This window comes from Pan troglodytes, chromosome 18, assembly GCF_028858775.2.
Source record: "Pan troglodytes isolate AG18354 chromosome 18, NHGRI_mPanTro3-v2.0_pri, whole genome shotgun sequence".
In the NCBI taxonomy this organism is placed as follows: Eukaryota; Metazoa; Chordata; class Mammalia; order Primates; family Hominidae; genus Pan; species Pan troglodytes.
Genome location: NC_072416.2, coordinates 71,488,917 through 71,512,598, shown reverse-complemented (window position 1 = coordinate 71,512,598; position 23,682 = coordinate 71,488,917). Strand labels below are relative to the sequence as shown.

The following is a 23,682-nucleotide window of genomic DNA, read 5'->3' as shown; positions in this document are numbered from 1 at the left end:
CCTTTGCACTTGCTGTTCCCGCTCCTAGACAGCCCTTCCCTCAGATATTTGCATGGCTTAAATTAGTTATCTTAAGTTAGCCGAAATGTCACCTCAACAGGAGAGCCTTCCCTTGACTTTCCTATCAGAGAAGTCTTCCTTGACCTTACTTTTGAAAGAAAGCAGAGCCCTTATCATTCCCTACCCCCTACTATGTCAATTCCTGACATTAAATTGTATATATTTGTTTGTTTGTTTGCTTATTCATTGTGAAATGTAAGCTCCATGAAGGCTAAAGCTTGTTCTATTCTCCATTGGATCTGGCTCAGAAAACTGGGCCTGGCACTGAGTAAATGAAATAATATTATTCATTTGTAATCTTTTCTGGGTACTACACTATCAGGAGTTTTTATAAAGAAATTTCCTAAAATCCTTGTTAGCCTTATTATCAAATTACATTTATGAGGTCCATAAAGCTAAAAAGTATGGATGTGACTATCTGGAAATATGAAACAAAATAAAGAGAAACTCTTTTTAGAGAAGACTTCCTAGACATCTTACTGTTAATTGAAGTGACAAAGAAGAAAGTTAATATCTAATATATTCATGACACAAAAAGATAATTGAGCCCTTTTTACATGCTGTTCTCATCTGTAGGCCAACCTCAAGTCAAAGAAACTTCTTTATATTTTCTTAGATTAACTTTTACTTACTTATCTCACTCCACAAATATTTACTGCACCCTTTCTATGTATCAGGCCCTGTGCCAGGTACTGGGGCTACAGGGGTGATCCAGATAGAACTGGGGAGGGCGAATTTCAGGCAGGAGGAAAACAAAATCCTGATCCTTATTTTTGCCAACAAAAGTCATTGATTGTGGACAATTTTATGATACTGACATTTAAATTCAAATTGCTGGCAATATAGTTTTATTATTATTGTATACATAGATAACATAGAACATGTTAACATTTTCTATTCTTTTTGGGCTATGGTTTTTAAATTTCATAGTGACAAACTGGAAAAACCATTTTGAGAACAAATTAGACATTTTCTTAAACCATAACTGAGCCACCCAGTTGCACCACTGCATGCTTTCTTCAAAGCTTGCTGCCTTTTCCGTATGACAACACATTGCAAACAGATGCTTTCTTAAGTCCAAGGAAGTACTTTGTTTTGCTTTCCCACAAAAGCCTAATATTTTTCTTTCTCATTTTAATGGTAAAGATACAAATTTAAGAGGTCAAGAAAAATGTCAGGCTCTAGAATTTTATAGTGTTATTTTATGATGACACTGGCTATTACATTTCTATAGTATATGATAGGTACACTAGGATTATTAGATTAATAACATATCCAATCATTTTTTTTTAAAGTCTGAGTGAGGAGAGAGAAGGAAAGCCAAAGTAAATTTGCTGCACCTGTTATCTGGGCATTTGGCATTCTTAACAAGTTCCATCCCTAGGCAGCCAGATTAATAGATGATGGGCGGGAGGGAAATGTAAATTGCATTATCATCTTCGACATGCTAATATACATGGGTACTGAAAATCCAATTGAAAGAGGGCTGGCTTAACTGTGGCATGCTGCAATTTACATATCTTACCATCCAGATGTGAGGAGAGTAAATGAGAATGGAGAGTGCTCAGATCAGCAGGGGATAAGAAAGAAAAAAGCATGTACTTTGGCTATCAATTTGGCCAAGTGAAGAAACAGTGACACTTGGTGAAATGAATGACTTTTATTTTTCCTAAAATAAATCTGGCTCTAGTCACTCGTTGGCTGCATTCTGGAGCAGCCCGAAAGACAGCATGCCTAACCCTAGCAGGTCATTCTGCGCACTGCCCTGGGGAAATGATGTTTCTAAGGAAGACTTTCCAACAGTGAAAGCGAATGTAGATAACTGACTACGCCATCATCAGTGCTAGCTAGCCAGCAAAATGAGAAAACAACTCTGTCTTTTGAAATAAATTATATAGTTTAGAGCCAAGTCCAACACAAGATCTTAATGTCTCCAAAATTGGACAGCTGAATTTCTCATAGGTAAACATTATCCTCACTATGTCTCCTCAAACATGCATTCAGCTTTTGATAACTTTCAAACATTTAGAAGTAACAGTATAACAACATTTAACTTAGTTAATTTTTTTAATTAGGGGTTTCCCAATAAACATGCAATGCTGGATAAGTGGAACGGTAAGAAGGAATAAAAGAGCTGAGAGTAAGATAAGCAGCTACAAAACACAGTGAAGCAATAATCCTCACCAGAAATGTTAGCATTTCATATTTATAAACTACATAGCAACATATTTTAAATACATTTCAACTATTTCTTTGCAGGATAAACAGTAATAAAATCTCTCTCTTCTTCTAGCTTTTGATTATGGAAAATTTAAAACATGCACAAAGAAGACAGACTAGCATGACAAACCCCCAATGTACCCATCACTCAAATTCAACAACTCTTAACATTCTATCATTCTGGTTCCCTCTATATCTCTATCCACTCCCTCCCCCTTCTATTGTTATACAGGTTTTTTTAGCTAAAATTTATGTATATACTGAAAAGCACAAATATAAATGTTTTGACAAATGAATTCAGCCACATAATCCTCATGCCAATATAGAACATTCCATCTCCAGAAAGTCTCGTGTATCCCTTTTTCAGTCAGATGAGGTACAGATACAACGATACTTATCCAACAGAAGACCTATTTTCTCCAGCACAGAAAAAAACTAAGGAAAGCCACCTCCTCAAATCCAGCATGCTTTGTATTTCAAGCTGCACAAAGGATTATAATCAGCTTCCTACAAAAATGACGGTGTAGGAATCTCACACCCACAGTAAATCCAGACCCTGTTCTCCCCACAGACAATATTCAGATATAGAGCCTCCAGAAAAAATGAGGACTTCAACAATATGCAACAAAAAGCCCTACATCTGGAGTTATTTATCTTTTTATTTATTTCAGTAGAACCTCAAACAAAATTGTAGTTTCCTAAACACAACCTAACATATAAATGGTAATACTATAAAGTGGCAAAATTATAGCAATGGTATTATTATAACGGAATTTTTAACCACTCACCACAAGGAGTACATACTTAACAAACCACATTAAATTCTCTATCCTTGCTCTCCAGAAAAGTAGTAACAACAGCAATAGTAGAGGGAATACTGGTAATGATATTGACAGCAGCCGATAGGTACTAGCGGTGGAAAAGCAAGGACTCCAAGCTAGTTCTGTCTGACTCCACTGTGCTCTACTGACTCCAACCATAAGAGTGCAACACAGATAAGCATGCCTGCTATTAACATGATACACAGCCTGCATTTTGTTCTGCATATTTAAGACTTGTTCTCCGTCCTCACTCCTTCAATCATGCTGGTAAAACTCTTCTCCTCCTCCTAAGTCCCCATTTAGGCCCACAGAGAACAAAACCTGACCAACAATTCTACTCCCTGGAGAAGGGGTGGGGAGGAAGCCTCCACCCTCAGGCCCCCATACCTGCTCCTTCTCTCCTAGAAGGAACTGGAATTTCCATGACTGAGGAGAGTGAGATTGGGCTCCATTCCCCTCCCCACCACTGCAGTGGTACTGAGAGAAAATGGCCTCCTTTTTGACTGCAGGCTCTTCTTAGACTGCCTGTGAGCTGATGGGGGTGAGCAGGCCAGGCAGGCCTCTGCTCTCAGCTCTAGCTTTACCATTACTGAGGCTGAAACTATGATATTATCTCTATGTTTGAGTCTTGGATCTCTTTTGCAAACTAGTTAGAATCTGGGGAGAAAAGTCATAACCAATTAAGGCCCGAAACTTCCTAGAAGCCAAAATCTTTATCCTTTGTCTCAGCATTCCTCTCGTGACTACCACCGCCTATACTACCATCAATGACAGCACCACCACCATCTACACCACCATCACCACCACCATCTACACCACCACCACCCACCAACTCTACAAATACTAACATCACCACTACCACCATCAGTGACAATACCACCACCATCTACACCACCACCACCACTACCACTATCAATGACAACAATATTACCACCAACTACACTACCATACTACTAATACCAATACCATCTACACACACCAGCACCATCACCCACCACTACCCACCAACACTACTAATAGTAACAACACCAGTACCAACATCAATACCACCACCACTACCATCTATACCATCACCACCATCAATGACAACAATACCACCACCATCTATACTACCAACACCAACACTACCACCACTACCCACCACCCTCCAGCACTACCACCAATACCACCACCACCAACAACACAAATGTCAATACCAAGACCACCACCAATACCACCACCACCACCACCACCACCACCACCGCCAGCACCACCAGCACTACCGCCTCTGTAAATATTCAGAATTGAACTGCAATCTGCCAGTACAAATGTCCAATTTCTTGCCATTCCTGGTATTACCTTGTTCTCCTCTGGAGTAAAGAGGATTCGGAATACGGAAGGCACTCCAGGAGCCACTTTGTGGCCAATATCTTTGGGGCTGATTACTTTAAAGTAAGGCGAACTTTCTTCCACAACTTTCACCAACCTTGGAATCTGCAGGGAAACACATGATGATGAACATCGTGCATGTGAAAAAGCAGAGTTAAACACAGACTGAAATCCATCAACTACTTACTAGACGTGTGACCTTGGTCAGGTCTGAACTTCAGTCTTCTCAACTATAAAAGGAGATGATAGTACTTATCTTTATCCCATACAAAGTAAGCACCCAATACCTTCTAGCTTTCATTTTTATTAACATTATTATTCTTAGTTATTTTTATTATTATTACAAGTCTTTGTTCATTTTAAAATTAAATCATTTAAAAGTGACTATCAGCCAGGCGCAGTGGCTCACCCCTGTTATCCCAGCATTTTGGGAGGCCGAGGCAGGCGGATCACGAGGTCAGGAGATCAAGACCATCCTGACTAATACAGTGAAACCTCATCTCTACTAAAAATACAAAAAATTAGCCGGGTGTGGTAGCATGCGCCTGTAGTCCCAGCTACTGGGGAGGCTGAGGCAGGAGAATCACTTGAACCCAGGAGACAGAGGTTCCAGTGAGCCGAGATCGGGCCACTGCACTCCAGCCTGGGAGCAAAGAGCAAGACTCTGTCTCAAAAACAAACAAACAAAAAAAAGTGACTATCTTCAAGGGCTCTTTAATCAGCTAAAACCTCACCCACACAGTGGAGTTAAGCTGGATTTCCCAACATTTGAGCATTTGAGAACTGCTCTGAGAGAAGTCACACTTCCTGCACCCCTTCAATGGCCCATCTATAGCACATTATATGCCACCTCATCCTCACCATAATCTTTGAGCTTCATTTTGACTCCCATGCTACAGACACTTGCCCACAGTGGTACAGCTCCACCAAGCAAAGGTGCTGGGAGTCAAGTCCCAGCCAAACTCCACCCCACCTCTCCATGGGATGGTCCTGAGTAAACACCACAAAGCAAGAGCAAAGAGCAGCAGGATATCCCCCACAGCAGTCTCAGAGCAGCTCCCAACAGCTCCATTCTTTTAAAGTCTTATTCTTCTGCTGGAATCTGAACCCAGATTAGTCTGACTCTGGAGTGTGGGTCCTTATCATTTTAACCCAATTAAAATCACAAGTGTTCTGGCTTATTCTCATCCTCTGTGTCTGAGGGACGGAGACACAAAAGTAATAACCTGACAGGCTCTATCTTTTGTACCCCACGACAGTGAGGAAGCAAATAAAAGGTGAACAGCACAGAAAGCATTTCTCGGGGCCCCAAATCTCTCCCCATGGTTCTTTATGAAACTGTGAACTAAAGAAGCAGAGGAGCAGGGTCACATCAGCCACCTGGCATGAGGGTCCTGGAGTCACCAGAGGACAAGCCTGCCTCGCCTGGAGAGAACTGTCTGCCTCTTGGTAGCTGGACGTTCCTAGGATGGGACCCTCTTTCCATGTGGCCAGCACTCTGGCTGCATCTTATCAAGAGATGTTGGTTATCCATGAGAACTGAGTGTCTGGCAGACAAAACTCACACGTGCCCTTTACCCCGACTTGCTATTAAACAACCACTGATGACCATTTCTTGTTTAAGGTCAGAGAGGATGCTTTGGACTGTACCACTTTAGTAGGCTAAAAATACCTCAGCAAGAGTCAAAAAGTAATATAGGGCCGGGCGCGGTGGCTCACGCCTGTAATCCCAGCACTTTGGGAGGCTGAGGCGGGCGGATCACGAGGTCAGGAGATCGAGACCATCCTGGCTAACACGGTGAAACCCCGTCTCTACTAAAAATACAAAAAATTAGCCGGGCATGGTAGCGGGCGCCTGTAGTCCCAGCTACTCGGGAGGCTGAGGCAGGAGAATGGCGTGAACCCGGGAGGCGGAGCTTGCAGTGAGCCGAGATCGCGCCACTGCACTCCAGCCTGGGCGACAGAGCGAGACTCCGTCTCAAAAAAAAAAAAAAAAAAAAAAAAAAAAAAAAGTAATATAGAAAGGGATAAGAGAGTCAGAAGTGAGAACTGAACTGCATGAAAAGATAGAGACCTAATGTCTGTGCAATGCACCTCTTCTTGAGGTCTAGGAACACAATCTTGTGTACCTCCAGTTCTTTTCCTTCCCTTTCATTTCTGACCCATGAGCTTCTCTTACTAATGCTACTGCAGAAAAGAATGAAACAGACCATTTTCTCCAGAGTCTGGCTTTGCTGTCACTAAATCACCCCACTGATCTCTGCAAGGCATCGCTGATTCCCTTAATGAGCTGCTGTACCAAATATAACTGCAAGTCCATTTGCTTTGGATTCTTGCATAGTCTTTACTTAATTTCTATTTTGTCTTATAGCTAGAATTTTTTGTCTCCACATTCTTAGACCCCTGAAAGTATTCCTCCTTGTCTTTATACCCAGATTTCCCATCTCTCCAATGCCTTCCTCCCCATCTGATTACTTTTCACACTCAAGTATGCTTCATGCTGAACTTCTGCATTACTTTCTTTCATTATTGTTAAGTGTCAAGAAACTCTTCAGGCATTTAATATCTTTTCTTGAAATAAACCCTAATTTATCTCTAAAGAAAAAGTCATAAGGCTGAAAAAGAAATCTTCCATTACAATTGCAAAGAGACAAGACATAGACAGTGAGAGAAGCCTTCAAAACTGACTGTAGACAAACTTTGAAGGCTATCTTCTATAGAAAGAAGAAGACAGAAAAAAAGGAAAGGGACCTACATTTTTTAGAAGTGAAAAGAAGGCTTTTAAAAAGGTACAATTTGCAGACTATAAATGCATTGTAAAATAGAAATATAAATGCTCGGCCAGGCACGGTGGCTCACGCCTATAATCCCAGCACTTTGGGAGACCGAAGTGGGTGGATCACCTGAGTTCAGGAGCTTGAGAGCAGCCTGACCAACATGGAGAAACCCTGTTTCTACTAAAAATACAAAATTAGTTGCGTGTGGTGGCGCATGCCTGTAGTCCCAGCTACTGGGGAGGCCGAGGCAGGAGAATCGCTTGAACCCAGGAGGCGGAGGTTGCAGTGAGCCGAGATTGTACCATTGCACTCCAGCCTGGGCAACAAGAGTGAAACTCTGTCTCAAAAAAAAAAAATATATATATATATGTATATATATACACACACACACATACATATATATATATACACACATACATATATATATGCTCAACAATTGCAATTCTCATGAGTAGAGTTTATATCTTGAATTGGGGAAATGATGTCTCTAAGGAAGACTACATAAACATTAATAGTAATTTCCCTATCTTAAATAAAAACCTAGCCCAATTTGTCATACATAAGAACCCCGTGACATTCATCTGGTCAATCCTTTAATCAACAAAAGTTAGTGCACATGTTGGGAGTTCACTACGTGTTAGGCACTGGTTAGGACTCAACATATAGCAACAAACAGACACAGCCTTGTCGTCATTAAGTTTACAATCAAAGAACATGTTTTCATACTATTTTCCTAAGTCTATCAAATTAAAGAACTTATCAAAGATTCCTCAAGATCTCATTTTACTTTAACCCATTCTCATATATCCTGGAAGAGTTCACCCACCCCAGTGAACATACTCACTTTGTCATTGTTCCTCAAAATCAGTGGAACTTCATAGACTTCACAGGGAGTGTAGTTCTGAAATATAATTTCTGATGGAAAGGGCTGGAATAATGCCTGATCCAGGTCAATTCCTGAAAACTTCAGTTGAAAGAGTAAATTATTGTTATAGTCACACGTTGACAAAAATGACTGGGGAAGATAAGAAAATACTACGTAGACCTGTGGATATTAAAACTAAACATGGGAAATATTCAAAAAGAAATCCATACCCAAGTACATCATTGTAAAAGCACTAAAACACAGGACAAAAGAATGTGTAAAAGAAACTGGAGGGAAAAATAGAATATTTAACTTTCAAGGAGCAAAAACACATTTTTTTTTTGTATTGTGTTGTATTGCAGAAAAATACAATAAAAATGTATCAAAACTGGCACAAGAAGAAACAGAACATCTGAATAGTTCTAAAACTGTTACAGAAATTATATCTGTAAACAAACCCTTTTACAGAGAAAATTTCAAACCCAGATAGCTTTACAAGCAAATTCTACCAAACATAAAAGAAACAACTCAAGTATTATAGAAACTGTCCCAAAGAAAAGAAAAACAAAAAAATGAAATGTCTCCCAACTCAGTCTATAACGTTAGCATAACCTCCTTTATATATCTGAGAAAGACACTAAGGGAAAAGAAAACTATAGGCCAGTCTCATTCATAAACCATAGACAGATAGACAGATAGATGAAAGAAAGAGAGAGAAAAAAAATTTGCAAACTGAAACTGAAACTGGCACTATATAAAAATGATAACACATCATGACCAAGTTGGGTTCATCTCAGAAATTCGAGGTTGTTTTAGTACTAGAAATCAAACAAGAAGAAACAAAACTGTCATTTTCCCCAGGCAAAGTAATTGCTTATTTCAAAAATTCAAAATAACCTACAAATAAATCATTCTAATAATTCTTTTATTAGAATTAATAAGTGATTTATCAAGGTCATTGAGTACAAGGTCAACATACCAAAACCAATTCTATTTTTAGGTACTAGCAATGAACATTTAGGAAATGAAATTTATAAGCAATATTACTTAAAATAGTATCCTAAAATGTAAAACACATAGAAACAAATCCAATGAAAGATGTATAAGACCTTTATCCAGAAACTAAAAACATTATTGTTTTAAGGAATTAAGGAAGACCTTAACTGAAATTAAGGAAGACCTAACTGAATGCAGGAATATACTATTTTCATAAATTAAAAGAAATTTTTTCAGGATGTCAAATACTCCCCAAATTTATCTGAAAATTCAATGCAATACATTAAAAAAAAATCCCAGCAGTTTTTTTTTTTTTTGAAAAAAAAAGCTGACTGAATTTATATGGAAATGCAAAGGACCAAGAATAGACAAGATACATTTGAAGAACAAGATAGGAGGATTTGCTGTATCAGGTAGCACAACATGATAATTATATTATTACATATCATATACTGTTACTTACCACGGTAATGATAATGAGATATTAGCACAAGATTTATCAGAAAAATAAATGTACCAGATTAGAAAGCCCCCAAACCAATTATTAAATATATGGTCACTTGATTTATGACAAAGGTAACACAGCTAATCTACTTCTCACATCTTAGGTTAGTTTTCTTGATTATATAAGTGGAATAATACAGTATATACTCTTTAATTTCTGGCTAATTGAATTTCTGCCATTAAGCAATCAGTCTTAACTACATCATTTCACCATAAGCTCAAAGAGCATAATGGAAAAAAAAAGTCAGAGCACAAAGCAAATATTTAAGAATGTAAAGAAGTGAGCAGTTAGGAGAGATTAAAAATTCATGTCTTCATTCAATAAATATTGAGTTTCCAACATGTGCCACATTCTTTTTTGTATGCTGAATATAGTGAACAAAGCCAAAAAAGCCCTAACCTCATGAAGTTGACATTCTTGAAGCTCAAGCGATCATACAAAAAATATAGAAATACAGAACATAAAGTCAGGTAGTGAAAAGGCCGTGAAAAAAAGCTAAAGCAGGACAAGGAGATGGCAGACTGGGAGGTGGCTGCTCTTTTAGATAGGCAGTCAAGAGAAGGCCTCTCTGAGATGACTTCTAAGTAGAGGTCTGAAGCAAGTCACGCTAAGATTTTAGAATAGCACTCCAGTTAGAAGGGAAAGCAAGTGCAAAGTCCTTCAGGTGGAAATTACCTTTGAGTGTCTGAAGAGCAGCATAGGGAAGATTCACTGAGAAGAGGCTGAGAGGGAGAAGAGTAGAAGGCAAAGAGGTCCGTGAGGAAGGCAGGACTAGATGGTACAGGACCTTGGAGGTTTTGGCACTGAGTTTAGATTTTATTATGTGAGTAATGGGAAGTCACTGGATGGTTTTAAACATGGAAGTAACATGTTCTGATTTACATTTTAAAAAAACATTCTTACTGCTTTGTGATAATGGGGGCAGGGGGAGAACGAGATGGAAACAGGGAGGCAATTTTGATATTCTAGATAATGGTGGCTTAAACTGGAATGGTGGTGGAGAACATGGTGAGAAGCAGTATGATTAAAGACACATTTGTGAAGGCAGAATTCATAGCACTTATCATTGGATCATAAGATGTAAAATAGAGAGGCATCAGGAATACAACTCCAAAGTGTTTGGTCTAGGAAAACATATAAGTGGGGGTATGAAAAGCAGGAAGAAAGAGACAAAGAGGAAAGATCAGGCTTTTAGAGATGGAATGTAAAGCTACAATTAGATCTTAAATATATTAAGTTTGAGCTGCCAACCATACATTAAGCTGACTATATGATCCAGAGTTCAGGGGATAGACAGTTGCAGGAGATATAAATATAAAAGTAAACAACAAAAAGTAGAATTTAAAGCCTTTTTTCCTAGAAGAAGTCACCTAAGTTGTGAGTTCACAAGAGAAAGAAGTTCAAGTACCAAGTACTGGGAGCTCTAATATTTAGTGATCAGAAATGAGTGAATAATCCAACAAATAAGATAAGCAAAAATCAACCAGTGAAAAGTAGAAAGAAAATCAAATGAGTATGCCATGTCAGATACAAGTGAATAAAAGGGTACAAAAAAGAGATGCTCACTGTATCAAATGCTATGAGACAACATGGAAGCAATATGTTCTGATTTACATTTAAAAAATTACTTTTACTGCTTTGTGATAATGGGGGCAGAGGGAGAATGAGATGGAAATAGGAAGGCTATGTCAGTATTCTAGATAATGGTGGCTTAAACTGGAATGGTGGTGGAGGAAGTGGTGAGAAGCGGGATGATTAAAGAGGTCTGTTGAACCAGGTCTGGTCTGGTAAAAAATGAAGCATAAAGGAAATATATACATAACTCAAAGTAAAGGACACAGAGGATAGCCTAATGAATGTAATGACAATGCAATGGAAATGAACAGAAAGTTAAAAATGAATGAGAGAGGAAATGCAAGCTGTAGAAGGGCAGACAAAGAAGGTCCAACATACCCATCGCTGAAAAATGATATGAAAAAAATACTTGATAATTCAAGAAAAACTTTCTAAAAATAAAATAAAGGCCCACAGTACCTCAGGAAAAATGTAGTGTATCCTAATACTGAACTTTAAATAATAACAAACAATCTTTGGGCACATGGGCTAAAAGATTAACTTATAGGGGGAGAAATCAGGCTGGCTTCCGACTTCTACATACCATCATTTAAAGTCAGAAGGTCATAGGGAAAATGCCTGCAAAGCTGTTATGAAAATTTGGCCCAAGAATTTCATAAGTAACAAATCTGCAGTTCAGTATAAAGGCAAGACACAAATATTATCAAACACATAAAACAAAGAAATACAGTCTTCATAAGCTCTTATTGAAGAAATTAGTAGATGACTGCCACCCATCTAAGAGATAAATGATTAAATTTCAGCATATAAATTAAAAATAACCAACTGAATTAAAGAGAAGAGGAGAGAAAGTGTAAAGTATCTGATTTCCTCATCCTTTATAGGAGAGTCAAAACACATTAAAATACACTAGTAGTACACATGAAAAACTCCTCATAGCCTGTTATGTGTTATGCTTTCAGAAAAGAGGAAATGGTCCTTAATTAGAAGAAATGTCTTGGAAAAGACCATGTTCCCTCCACTCAAATTTGGAGAGTGGTTGTGGGAAACAGACAAAACAATAAAAAGCTAGCAATGCTCAGAACAGTGAAGTTTATGCATATCCTAGACAAAGGAAGCAATGGTGTAGCAGTAACAGCAGACAAGCCTCAAAGACTCATTCTTCATGAGGAACATAACATTGAAAAACTCTCAGGAATTTTCAGAGGAAAATTCTGAGGAACTCTTTGAGAAGAGGTTAATCTGCCCAGCAGCCCAACTATTGGAGGTTCATACCATAATTTGTGCATTAAAAGTAAAGGATATAATTTAAGAAATTAATTAAAAAATAGGAAACCAGACCTTCTATAATCACATGCTCCTAAAGCCTGGAAGGTATGGTTTACATTCGAATATAGAAACATGATAAAATCACTATTCTTTAGAGACAAAAGGATATGTCTGTTACTGGAAATGAGCCAGAATAGACAACGAATGCCTACTTTAATTAACAATTCCAACTCCTTCTTTTCTAGTGGGCAGCTCAGATAAGGAGAGATTACTTGTTACACTAAGACAATAACTTAATTGGGTTTGACTAATATAATTCTTAGAATTACTCCTAACCTGTGTAAACTATAGCGTCAAATAGTATTCAGAAGTAGCTAAGAAAGAAGTATAACTAGTCAAAAGTTATTTTAAAAGAGGTTTGCACTTGCAGTCTTCACCATACCAAATCACAGATATGAAGACATTCAGAGTCAGAAAAGGAGGATTGAAAACAAACCCAATAAAGGATTAGGTAGCCAAGAAACAAATTTTACTTATTGTTCTGGAATTTTGGTGCTGTGCCAGGGCCCACTTTATATGCAAGTACGACAGAGAGCAGCTACCTTCTGATGTGTTGTTTCCCCCATATCTAAGAGTTCGATGATCTGTGGTCGGCACATCAAACGTGTTTTTGCCAGTCTCTGCTCGGTGGTCAGGGACATTTCCTTCAGGAACTCTGAGGGTGTAAGCTAGAATGTAAAACAATAAGAACCAAAGATTCATAAGTGGTTATACTGAAAAAGTGTTTTCATAAGTACCAGTAATGAATAATTTGTGTTTGCAGCTTTCAGGATAATTCTGGAATGCCACTAAGTTCCCTTATAAAATATTTAAAATAAGTAAATTATATAAGAGAAGTACCCACGCACTTTTGAGGTCTTTGCACGGTAATTGAAAATGACATGTGTTTGCTGTTTCCTTATGATTTTGAAGGAATCACACAAAAGAACCTGAGAGAAAAAAGTCAAGAAATTGCACAGGAATATGTCCAAAGAGCTTAACATTTATGCTCAGAAGAGGCATCTGTGCATAAAACTCTCAGTTTGTAAAGTCACTCAAGGGCTTCAAAAACCAGGAGTTTGAAATACCTCTGTTTCTCAACTAACATTACAATATGCAAACAAAGCTTTTGGGTGTTTAACTATGATATGATGTTAGAGAGAAATCTTATAAAATTGCAAAGATCTAGGAAGTGTGACTACATCACTTAGGAATGAGTTTGAACTTTAGAGACATCACAAGGGTGCATTTAGACCTCGCTTTGAAAGAGCTCTGAGCTAATCAGCAGATCCCACAGCCAGTCACATTCACACACCCCAGTAAGAACACAAAATGCTTTTACCCTTTCCAATGTTATGAGAAAAAAAAAGTAACCTAGCATTTAAATAAAACTAACCCAACAAGGGATTAGTTACCCAGAACCAATGTTATTGTGGTTCTAGAATGTTCCTACTATATATGCAGGGAGATTATGATCATTGGCAGCTACATAATGCTTAAGTATATGCCAAGATTTTTACAAAACATTTGAGGGTATATAACTTAGCTGCTTTATGTTGCCTTGGGTTAAACACAATGTACTTTAAAAATGCTTATTTTTCTACAAATTTTATTTCTGTGATTGAATCCATTTAAATGAAGGTATATTTCTAATACAGCTTTCAACTTGGTTAAGATCTTTTTGATTGGAACCCAGATAAGGATAATAAAATGTTAAGACGTGTCAGCTATATTGTGATTTAAATTAAAATAATTAGGTCTTAAAAGCAAAATGCCAGGAGTTTCTTTAAATATGTACCAACAACCATCACAAAAGAGAATAATGATTGATTTTATTTCTCTAATTGGAATGTAACTTAAGATTAGTTTTTAAAATGTAGTGAATACTATCCCTGGCACTATACATTTTTACTAATATTTTCTACAGCATGTGGTTCATAAATTATCACCAATCATTATAAATAATTAAAGCTATAAATATGTTTTATTTTAAAGAACAGGAAAAATACCTATTTTTCTTAAATACCACTTAGTCATTATTTTAATGCTCTGTGTTCTATAAATATACAAACAAAAATTACTCTTGCCAATCAGCAGGTAGTAAATAATTAGGTTGAATCCTATGAAATTCTGATATTTGACTGTTTTTGAACTAAACAAATGACAGTTTGTCATGGTGCTACCTAATATTTAGAAAATCTTAATAGTTCATTTGTGAAGTCTCACTTCAACTGATTAGTTTAAGCAAATCAAGCCTCTACTTTGAAGTATGTATGCAATTTCAAAACTTCTCAGGCTTTAAAAGGTATCTACACTCTGCAGAAAGCTACCATTATAACTAAATTGATATTAATCAGTCAGTAATTCTGTTTGGCATTCTGAGAATGCCAAGTAGCAACTGTCATTCTCCTAAGGAGATTGCATTAAGTATTTTACATATTAATTTCCGGATACATTACCATTCGGTTTACTTCTTCTTCTGTAACCACCTTTGGACTCAGGGGTGGCAAAACCTTGCTTTGAAATCCTTTGAACATATTGACCAATCCCATCTGAACAGCCCCCATGGACTCCTCAAGTCTTCTACTTGTCATTTTTAGTAATTTTTTTTTCTCACCTAAGAGTGAAACAAAAATGTCTTAGAACAAATACAGTTAATTCCTGAATACAGGTCACAATTTTTTTTAAGCTTTTTCAAATACAGGAAGGTTTAGAAAATACTGATCTTCCAAAATCCAAATGCTTAGAACAAATATCTCAACAAAGGATTCTATTCCATATAACTAGATTTATCCTTCTCCCAAGATCTGGAATCCATTTTAGACAAAATAAGGGATTCTAGACTAAGCTCAGGAAGACATGGAAATACAAGTTACTTCTACATTTTGCCCCTTTTATCTTCCCAATGAGAAAAACAAACACTGCCCAATAAACATACTAAATAGTTTGATAATTTATCTACATATTTGAAAGCGCTCTCTTACGAGAATCGACCCTTCAAACAGAATAAACACAAGGTTACAGGGCTTCACAGCTGGACAGAGATTCAAAATAGCATGAGATAAGACAGGCAAAGGAAATTTCTGGGGAAAGTTTTAAAGCTTATAGTCATAAATAAGCCAGTGAATAGCCACCCAATATCTCTGAATCAAAGAAATATGGCATCTCCCTTTTGCATATTCTTGCTCAGACTTCTGGTAGAACACTTGCAACTTCAGAAAACCATCTATGACTAGGTAGGGATTTCTATTTTTATTGATAGCAGGCTAGGTTATCCAATCATTGTGCTAAAAAAGAGAACTAAAAATTATTGATAAAATATCAAATTAAAAACCCTAAAACCATTAAAAACAAACAAACAAACAAACAAAAAAAACCTCACAAGACAGTAAGGAAGTACCAGACCAAGACATAGGAGGAAGAGCTGTATAAAGGAAAGTAGATTTGAAGGAAAATGTAATAAGGCACACTGAAATAAAGCAGTAAAACACCCAAGGAAATGAATATGAAATTTTAAAAAAGGAAAAAGGGGTCATTACGGCAGAAAGCCTCTAAGATGGCAATCAATGAAACAGAAGACAGTCAAGGAAGATCCACCATGCTATAATTGGAGCTCCTTAAGAAGAGAATAAAGTAATGGAATGAAACTAATATTGCCCTACCTTTGGACAAGCGCTGATAAGAAAGCTCAGGTGTTCCTTCCTTTGGTTCCAGTGGAAAGTTCAAACAACACAAGGCCCAGACTGCATAAGAACTATTATTATAGCCCCATCCTTAACCACAATAAAAGCCAAACCAGTATCTTTTCCCTATTCTCAAGTTATTTATTTTTTTTAAATACTTCTTCCCAAGAAGAGGATTTCTATCTTTTTCCCCCTGCCCTAGGTTTTTGCTATGTTGACCAGGCTGGTCTTGAACACCTAGGCTCAAGCAATCCTCCAACCTAGGCCTCCCAAGCAGCTGGCACTACTGGATTCAAGCTATTTTTGAACCTGTTTGGGAGCCTGCCCTGCTCTCACAGAAAGCCTCATTATGTGAACCATAACCTTTTCATATCTTCTAGGTGCATGAGTGGCATCACCAATCTTGACATCCAAACCAAATTTTGGTTGGGGAGCCCATTCTATCACAGCTGGGTAGTGACAACAACAGAAGCAATAAAAAAGCAACGATTGTGGTCTTGATTTTAAGACAGATTTTTAAAAAATCATTAACAACACAAAGAAGAATATTTTAGAGTGTGAAACACCATAATTCAAAATGATGATGTAACAGTTATTATTATCTATGCACCAAAATAGCACAAAAACCATCCATATAAAGCAGAAATTATGGGAGATGCAAGGAAAAACAAATACACAAATAACAGGAGATTTTAATAAACTACTCTTAGTAAGACCTGTTAGGTGGACAAAAAATAAGTAAGACCATAAAAGATTTGAATGACATAACACATTAAATAGGATTAGGAATATGTATCAAACACTACATCCTAGTAATAGAAAATATGCCTCCTCAATAGCAAATAGAATAGTGACAAAAATTTGGTTATATATTAAAAGTATAATACCAAAGAAAATACCAGTGGTTCTATAATCTAGAAATATTAGAAGCAACAGTCTGATCATAATACAACAAAGCTAGAAACTTAAAAAACAAAACAAAGAAACAGGAAGGTCCATTCTCCTGGAAATTTTAAAGTCTTCTATTAAAGGACAACAAAGTAAAAATTCATGAAAGGAAGAAACTACATTATCCTTTTTGATTATATGATTACAGTTACAAAGAGCTAAAAATATGGTGTTATAAAATATCTAGCAAAGTTACATATGCATGTACATCTGACTCAGCAATCCCTATTCTAGGAATCTATCCAAATGATACACTAGCTAAAATATGAAACGATACATAAACCAGTAACAGTGGTTACCTACAGAAGGAGTAAAGGAACAGGGTAGAGGAGATAGGAATGAAAGAGAGATTTCTCTGAATGTACCTCACTATATAGTGTTGATTTTGAACCATGTAAGTGTTTTACATATCAAAAATGAAAAAAGAAATGGGAAAATCAATTCTTAAAAATAAAAAAGAAACTGAAACAAATGAACCTTGCTGTACATCCAGCTGGTGTCATAACCACAGAGAGAAAACAATTATTCCAACCAACCTTAAAACATAATATTTTTGGCTGGGCGCAGTGGCTCACACCCGTAATCTCAGCACTTTGGGAGGCCGAGGCAGGCGGATCACGCAGTCAGGAGATTGAGACCATCCTGGCTAACACAGTGAAACCCTGCCTCTACTAAAAATACAAAAAATCAGCTAGGCATAGTGGCACGTGCCTGTAGTCCCAACTACTCAGGAGGCTGAGGCAGGAGAATCACTTGAACCTGAGGAGTGGAGGTTGCAGTGAGCCGTGATGGTGCCACTACACTCTAGCCTGGGCAACACAGCAAGACTCTGCCTCAAAAAAAAAAAAAAAAAAAAACAATATTTTGACTGTATTCTCAATGAGATATGCTGTCAAAACACAGAGAAGAGCCGAGAAATCTTATCATTTATCTAGTAGTCTTGCTGTTGGTCATGATATTAGTAATCATATTTTTAAAACAAATAAGTAGCTACATCAATATAGTTAGGAACCAAGCATTTCAGTATTTTTAAAAGTATAAATGAAGAAAAGTTTTTATATTAAGAAACCCTATAATCTTAACATTTAAATTGAAAATAAATACAAGCTTGCAATGATTTTCTCTTTTTAAATAATCTGCCCACTGAAAAAGCCCATAAGCAATGAAAGTCCGGTGGCAATGACAGCGCAGAGACCTGGATTGTAGTATTCAAACACCATTTACCACTAAAAGAAATCACAACTCCTTGGAGAAATGGGTAATTTGAGGACAAGGGTACCAAATGTATACAGTGAACTTGGCACATTGTCTCATATCATAAAACAAGAACGTTATCAAGAGCTACCAGGGTTGTCAGGGATCCAGAGCAACTTGAAAGCATTCCCATTAACCAAAGATGAGACAATTTGAGCATAAAAAAAAAAAAAAAGTCGGCAATAGATTCGTTCTTTTAAATCTAAATTTAAATGATACTTTAAAAAAATAATTGGTCACCTTTGGAAGTTGCTAAAGCACCAAACTAATTATTTTGGAAATAATAAAAGGAAAGAACCATTTATTTTGCACTATTTTAGTATAAATTGCATTGTTGGTTAACCAAATAGTTGATGAAAGAAAATTACTCTTTATAAAAGAATTCCAACTAATAAATGCAGAAAAATCACAGAAAAATAATTACCATTTTGCAGCCCCTAATGAAATGAAGGATCTTCAGTGCTAAAATAATTAGGTAAGATGTTGCTGAAGAACCTGACAATGGCTCAATCAGGCTGACAACACCGGAGTCCTCTAAATTAATCTTAACACTAAAAGAGTAAAACACAGGCATTATGTGCCTCCTGATGTGACGCAGTACACAGCACCACTTATGTAGTGTTATTGACACAAATCTAAGCCTCTGACCTACCAGCCCAATTGCAGGAGATAGAGGGAAAGGAGGAACGTGTATGTTCTGTAAGAATACAATTAATCTAAATCCAGGATGTGAAAAATGTTATAGGAAAATGACTCAGTTTATTCACAATAAACATAGCATGAAAGAGAGTGGAGCAGGAGAGAAGGGTGAGAAGGAGAAAAGAAGGGAAGGAGAGAGAGAAGTTACGAATTAAAAGAGTCTTACACCAACCAAATACAAGAGTAGACCTTGTTTGGATTATGATTTTAAAAACTGAATAATGGATGATATAAAATAATTACTGCTCATCAGATTAAACATTTTTATTTTAAATTCATTAACTAATACTCCTATCAAACTATACCCATTCCAAAAAATTAGTGTTGCTATTGTTGTTGTTATTTGCTAAGTATGTCAATAAACATAAAATAGTTTTTAAAATCATTGTTTGTTTTGTTGAGAAGGATAACAGCATTATGGGTCTGATTTTTTGTAAAAGTTATTACCTGATATTTAGTGAATTATTTACAGGTAAAAATAAATATTGTCTGAGATATACTTTAAAATACTACAGGAAAAAATGCACGTGTTTGCATTTACCTAGGTAACAAACCTGTGTATCCTGGACATGTACCCCAGAACTTAAAAAAAAAAATTGAAAAATTTAAGAAAAGGCTGTTATAACCAGCAAAACCCTAACACTGGTCAATCCAGCTGTTCCAGTCCTCTACTACACCCAGGCTGTTAGGACTGCCAGAGAAAACCACACAGCAGCCTAGACTAACAACCTTGCAAATTCAGTGTCTGCAGCCTCTGCTGGGCCCCTTAGACCACCTCATCTGTTTCCTTTATTAGCTCTCTTCCCGGCAGCTATTTCTCTTCCTGCCATTCTAGAGGGTTTATCCCATTCAGATCTCTTCTGATTTCCAGCTCCACCGACCCAGCTGCCTACAAGATGCTTCCACTTAGGGTGTCCACAGGCACCTCAAGCTCAGCATGTTCCCCCAGCTCTGCTTTCTCCTATATTCCCTCTGTGAATGAATTATCATTCACACAATTGCCCATATCCCAAGTGTAGGCATCACCTATGACTTCTCTTTCCTCAAATTAACCATATAATACATACTTGTGGACTACTTACTATGTGCCTGACAATGTTCCAAGCATTATATGTTTTAGTTACTTTAATCCCCACAGCAACCCTAGATGAAGGTATTATTACCCTTCCCATATCACAGATAAGGAAACTGAGGCACAGAGGAGGTAAGTAACCTGCCCCAGTTCACACAGTAGCAAAGCATAGAGCCCGGAATAGAACCAGTCATTATGGTCCCAGAGTCCACACTTTTGATCATGACATGATTCTGCCCTCACCTTGCTTGTAACTCTACCTCCTTAGTATCTCACAAATTCACCACTGTTTTCCATCCCTGCTGCCCCTCCTTCGTTAATGTCACTACCACATCTTGCCTGGGTAACTGCAACACTTAACTGACCTATCCAACTCCAGAATCATGCCTTTCCCATACCCCAGCCATTCTCCACGCTGCAGCCACAGTGACCTTTCCAAAGGGAAAATTTGGTCATGCCATTTCTCTGCCTAAAATCGTTTCGTCCGGAACACTCTCCACGCTCCTTAGCATGCTGTTCATCCCCGGAATTTGCCTATCTTACACTTGATGCTCTACCAGCAGTTCAGAATGTGTCCTGTGCTCACACACCGCAGACTCACATGTAACACCAGGAATGCCTTTCTTGCTCTCCCACCCCATGGCAGCTAATTCCCATTTGTCTTTCCAGATTCAGCTGTCACCTCTTTCAGAAAGCTGTGAATGACTCCCAAGGCTGCCCCTTCCTTATGATCTCACAGGTCCTCGTGCTCACTCCTATCATGGTTATTGATCTATCTCTCTCCCTCACCGGACTCTTAAGTTTTTTGAGGACAGGAACTTTGTCTTTTTCATCACTGTATTCCCAGCACCCTGTACATGGCCTCATACATATACTAATCTAATAAATGTGGTTAATTAATTAATTAATCCATCCATCATAATGACTTTTCCCAAATCTCCAAATATGCCAGCCTATTTCATACCTCTAACAGGCTCATCCTTTCCTCTCACATCCTGATCCCCATCTGCCTAGCAAACTTCTGTTCATCCTACAAAACCCATCTCAAGAATCTGCAGAAGGAAGGCTTTCTCTAGCGCACTCGAGGAGTGCCATAACTGTCCTTTGCATATGCCCCTCTAATTAAATGCATCAAATACATTGCATTGTAATTATTTGCTTACAAGCCTGTTTCTAACTCCAGAATGTAAGCTTCTTGCCTATAGGGATCATGTGTAATTGGCACATACAAGGAGTTCAGTAAATAATTGTTGAATGAATATTAAATTGCATTTATTAAAAGAGAATTTTCACTAGGCCAAAACACTTCTCAGAGGAACTATTTCGCTCATTTGGTTTGTTTTTCTTAATTTAAAATGTCAGTCTTTGGCTCCTTCCAATGTTTCTACTTAACAGAGTCCAGGTTAAGTAAGAGTTCAGTATCTGTGATGTAATGTCTTCTTTCAGAGAATATTAAAAAGAAAAGTTAGAAAAATATATTCTCAGCTAACTCTTAGGAAGGAGAACCAGATAGAATAGGGTTTGCCATTAAAGCTCTGTCTTTATAGATTTGCACCACTGAATTCTAAAAGACAGAAAAAAAAAAAAAAGAAACGTTTTAGAGTAGACATCCTTAGGCACAAAATTCCTTTTCTGTAGGGAATTGAGTTCTGTTCACCTCTAGGAACTCATAAGGAGCTGAGTCTAAAAGAGTTCAAATTTAGAGTAGACAGCAGCCTTGTAAAGCAGAATCTCATAATGTATATTATTAAATTAGTGAATGCTTCCAGATGCTGCAGGGACGTGTATGTGTCACATTAATAACTATCATGATCACCATAATCATACCCTCACCCCCATCTCTATCATCTCTCTTTGCTTTTTCTTTATCTTAAATGTCTCAAAAAACTCATTTCCTATACTTTTTTTTCTGCCATCTTCTATTCCCAAGCCCCTCCCTTCTTTGCAGAAAAGCCAGCAAAAGTTTTTTTGCTCCCAGTTAAATCTTTGAACAAGTTAAAATCCTTTCTACCCAATACACAACATGTAAAATGTAAACAAATCCCAAAGAACTTTAATGTCAAACACTGCCTCTTCTATTTACACATGCGTTACAGTAGCCCAGATCCTTTAACACACTTAAATAAATATAAACATTGCTTGATAAAAATGTTTTCCCCCAGTTTTAAAAAAATAATTTTTGGGCCGGGTGCGGTGGCTCGCGCCTGTAATCCCAGCACTTTGGGAGGCTGAGGCGGGTGGATCACAAGGTCAGGAGATCGAGACCATCGTGGCAAATGTGGTTAAACCCCATCTCTACTAAAAATACAAAAATTAGCTGGGCGTGGTGGCACGGGCCTGTAATCCCAGCTACTCAGGGGGCTGAGGCAGGAGAATCGCTTGAACCAGGGAGGCGGAGGTTGCAGTGAGCCAAGATCGCACCACTGCACTCCAGCCCAGCAACAGAGTGAGACTCCATCCCAAAAATAAAATAAAATAATTTTTGTTTTCCTCTCAGAAAGAGCTGTTAGCAGTAATAAACCAAAACTCTGAGAAACTTATTTCCATTAAGACCAAAGGCTTGGGGTCATCAGACCTAGGTTTAAATCTTCTTTAGCCTCAGTTTCCTCACTAAATAATGGAGATAACAATAAAAAGAGTGAGCCTACTCTAACAATTACCTATTGGCATCTAACAAATTGCCCCAAAACTTAATGTTAAAAACAACAATAATAAACACTACTTATTTATTATAGTTTCCATGATTCAAGAATTCAAAAGAAGTTTGGCTACGTGATTCTGGCTTGGAGTCTCTCATGAGATTGTAGTCAAAGATACAGCCAGGTCTACAGTCATCTGAAGGGTTGACTAAGGTTGGAGAATCCACTTCCAAGATGGCTTATGACCAGCAAATTGGTTCTGACTGTTGGTGGGAGGACTCAGTTCCTCCTCTCACAAGTCCTTTAACATGGCTGCTTGAGTGTCCTCAAAGCATGATGACTGGCTACCTCCAGGGTAAGCAAGCCAAGAGACGATGGGAGAAGCTACAGTGTTCTTTTTGACCCAGAAGTCACACACTGTCACTTGCACAACATCTATTAGTCACACAGATCAGCCCTATTCAATGTGAAATAGGCCACACATTTACATGAATGTAAATACCAGAAAGTGATAATAACTTGGAGCCATCTTGGAATCCATCTATCACATCCATCTCATGCATTTATTAAGAAGATTAAATGAGATAATGTTTGTAAAGTACTTCACTTTGCACAGTGCCTGGCATGTAATTGTTACTGGTGTTATTATTAGCAGAAAGTTTGGTTTAAAAAAAAAAAGAAAAGAAAAAACTAAAGCGAAAGGAATTCTATGCAATTAACTTTGCTTTCTGGAAGTAAATGTGAATGCATAAAACTGTTCACATGTCTTCAACTTTGGCTTCTGCTACAGTGAGGGCAAGGGCTACTATACTCTGGAATGTTGATAAATATTATTTTTACCCCCAAACACCATTTTCACAAGAAAATATCAAATTAAAAACAAGGAAAATAC

The 23,682-nt window shown here is 37.5% G+C and overlaps 1 protein-coding gene across 4 annotated transcripts in view; it reads right to left on the bottom strand.

The window, feature by feature from the left end:
* The window catches only part of HYDIN (HYDIN axonemal central pair apparatus protein), a 423,676-nt gene that overhangs the window by 365,079 nt on the left and 34,915 nt on the right, over positions 1-23,682 (bottom strand). For all 4 annotated transcript variants that reach the window (XM_016930119.4, XM_063797419.1, XM_016930120.4 and 1 more), the window contains exons 2-5: positions 14,955-15,112; positions 13,059-13,184; positions 8,091-8,210; positions 4,440-4,574 (exon numbers count right to left, since the gene is read on the bottom strand). In XM_016930119.4, the coding sequence (XP_016785608.3) occupies positions 4,440-4,574; positions 8,091-8,210; positions 13,059-13,184; positions 14,955-15,089 (516 nt within the window). In that variant the 5' untranslated portion in view covers positions 15,090-15,112. The remainder of the gene's footprint in view (positions 1-4,439; positions 4,575-8,090; positions 8,211-13,058; positions 13,185-14,954; positions 15,113-23,682) is intronic.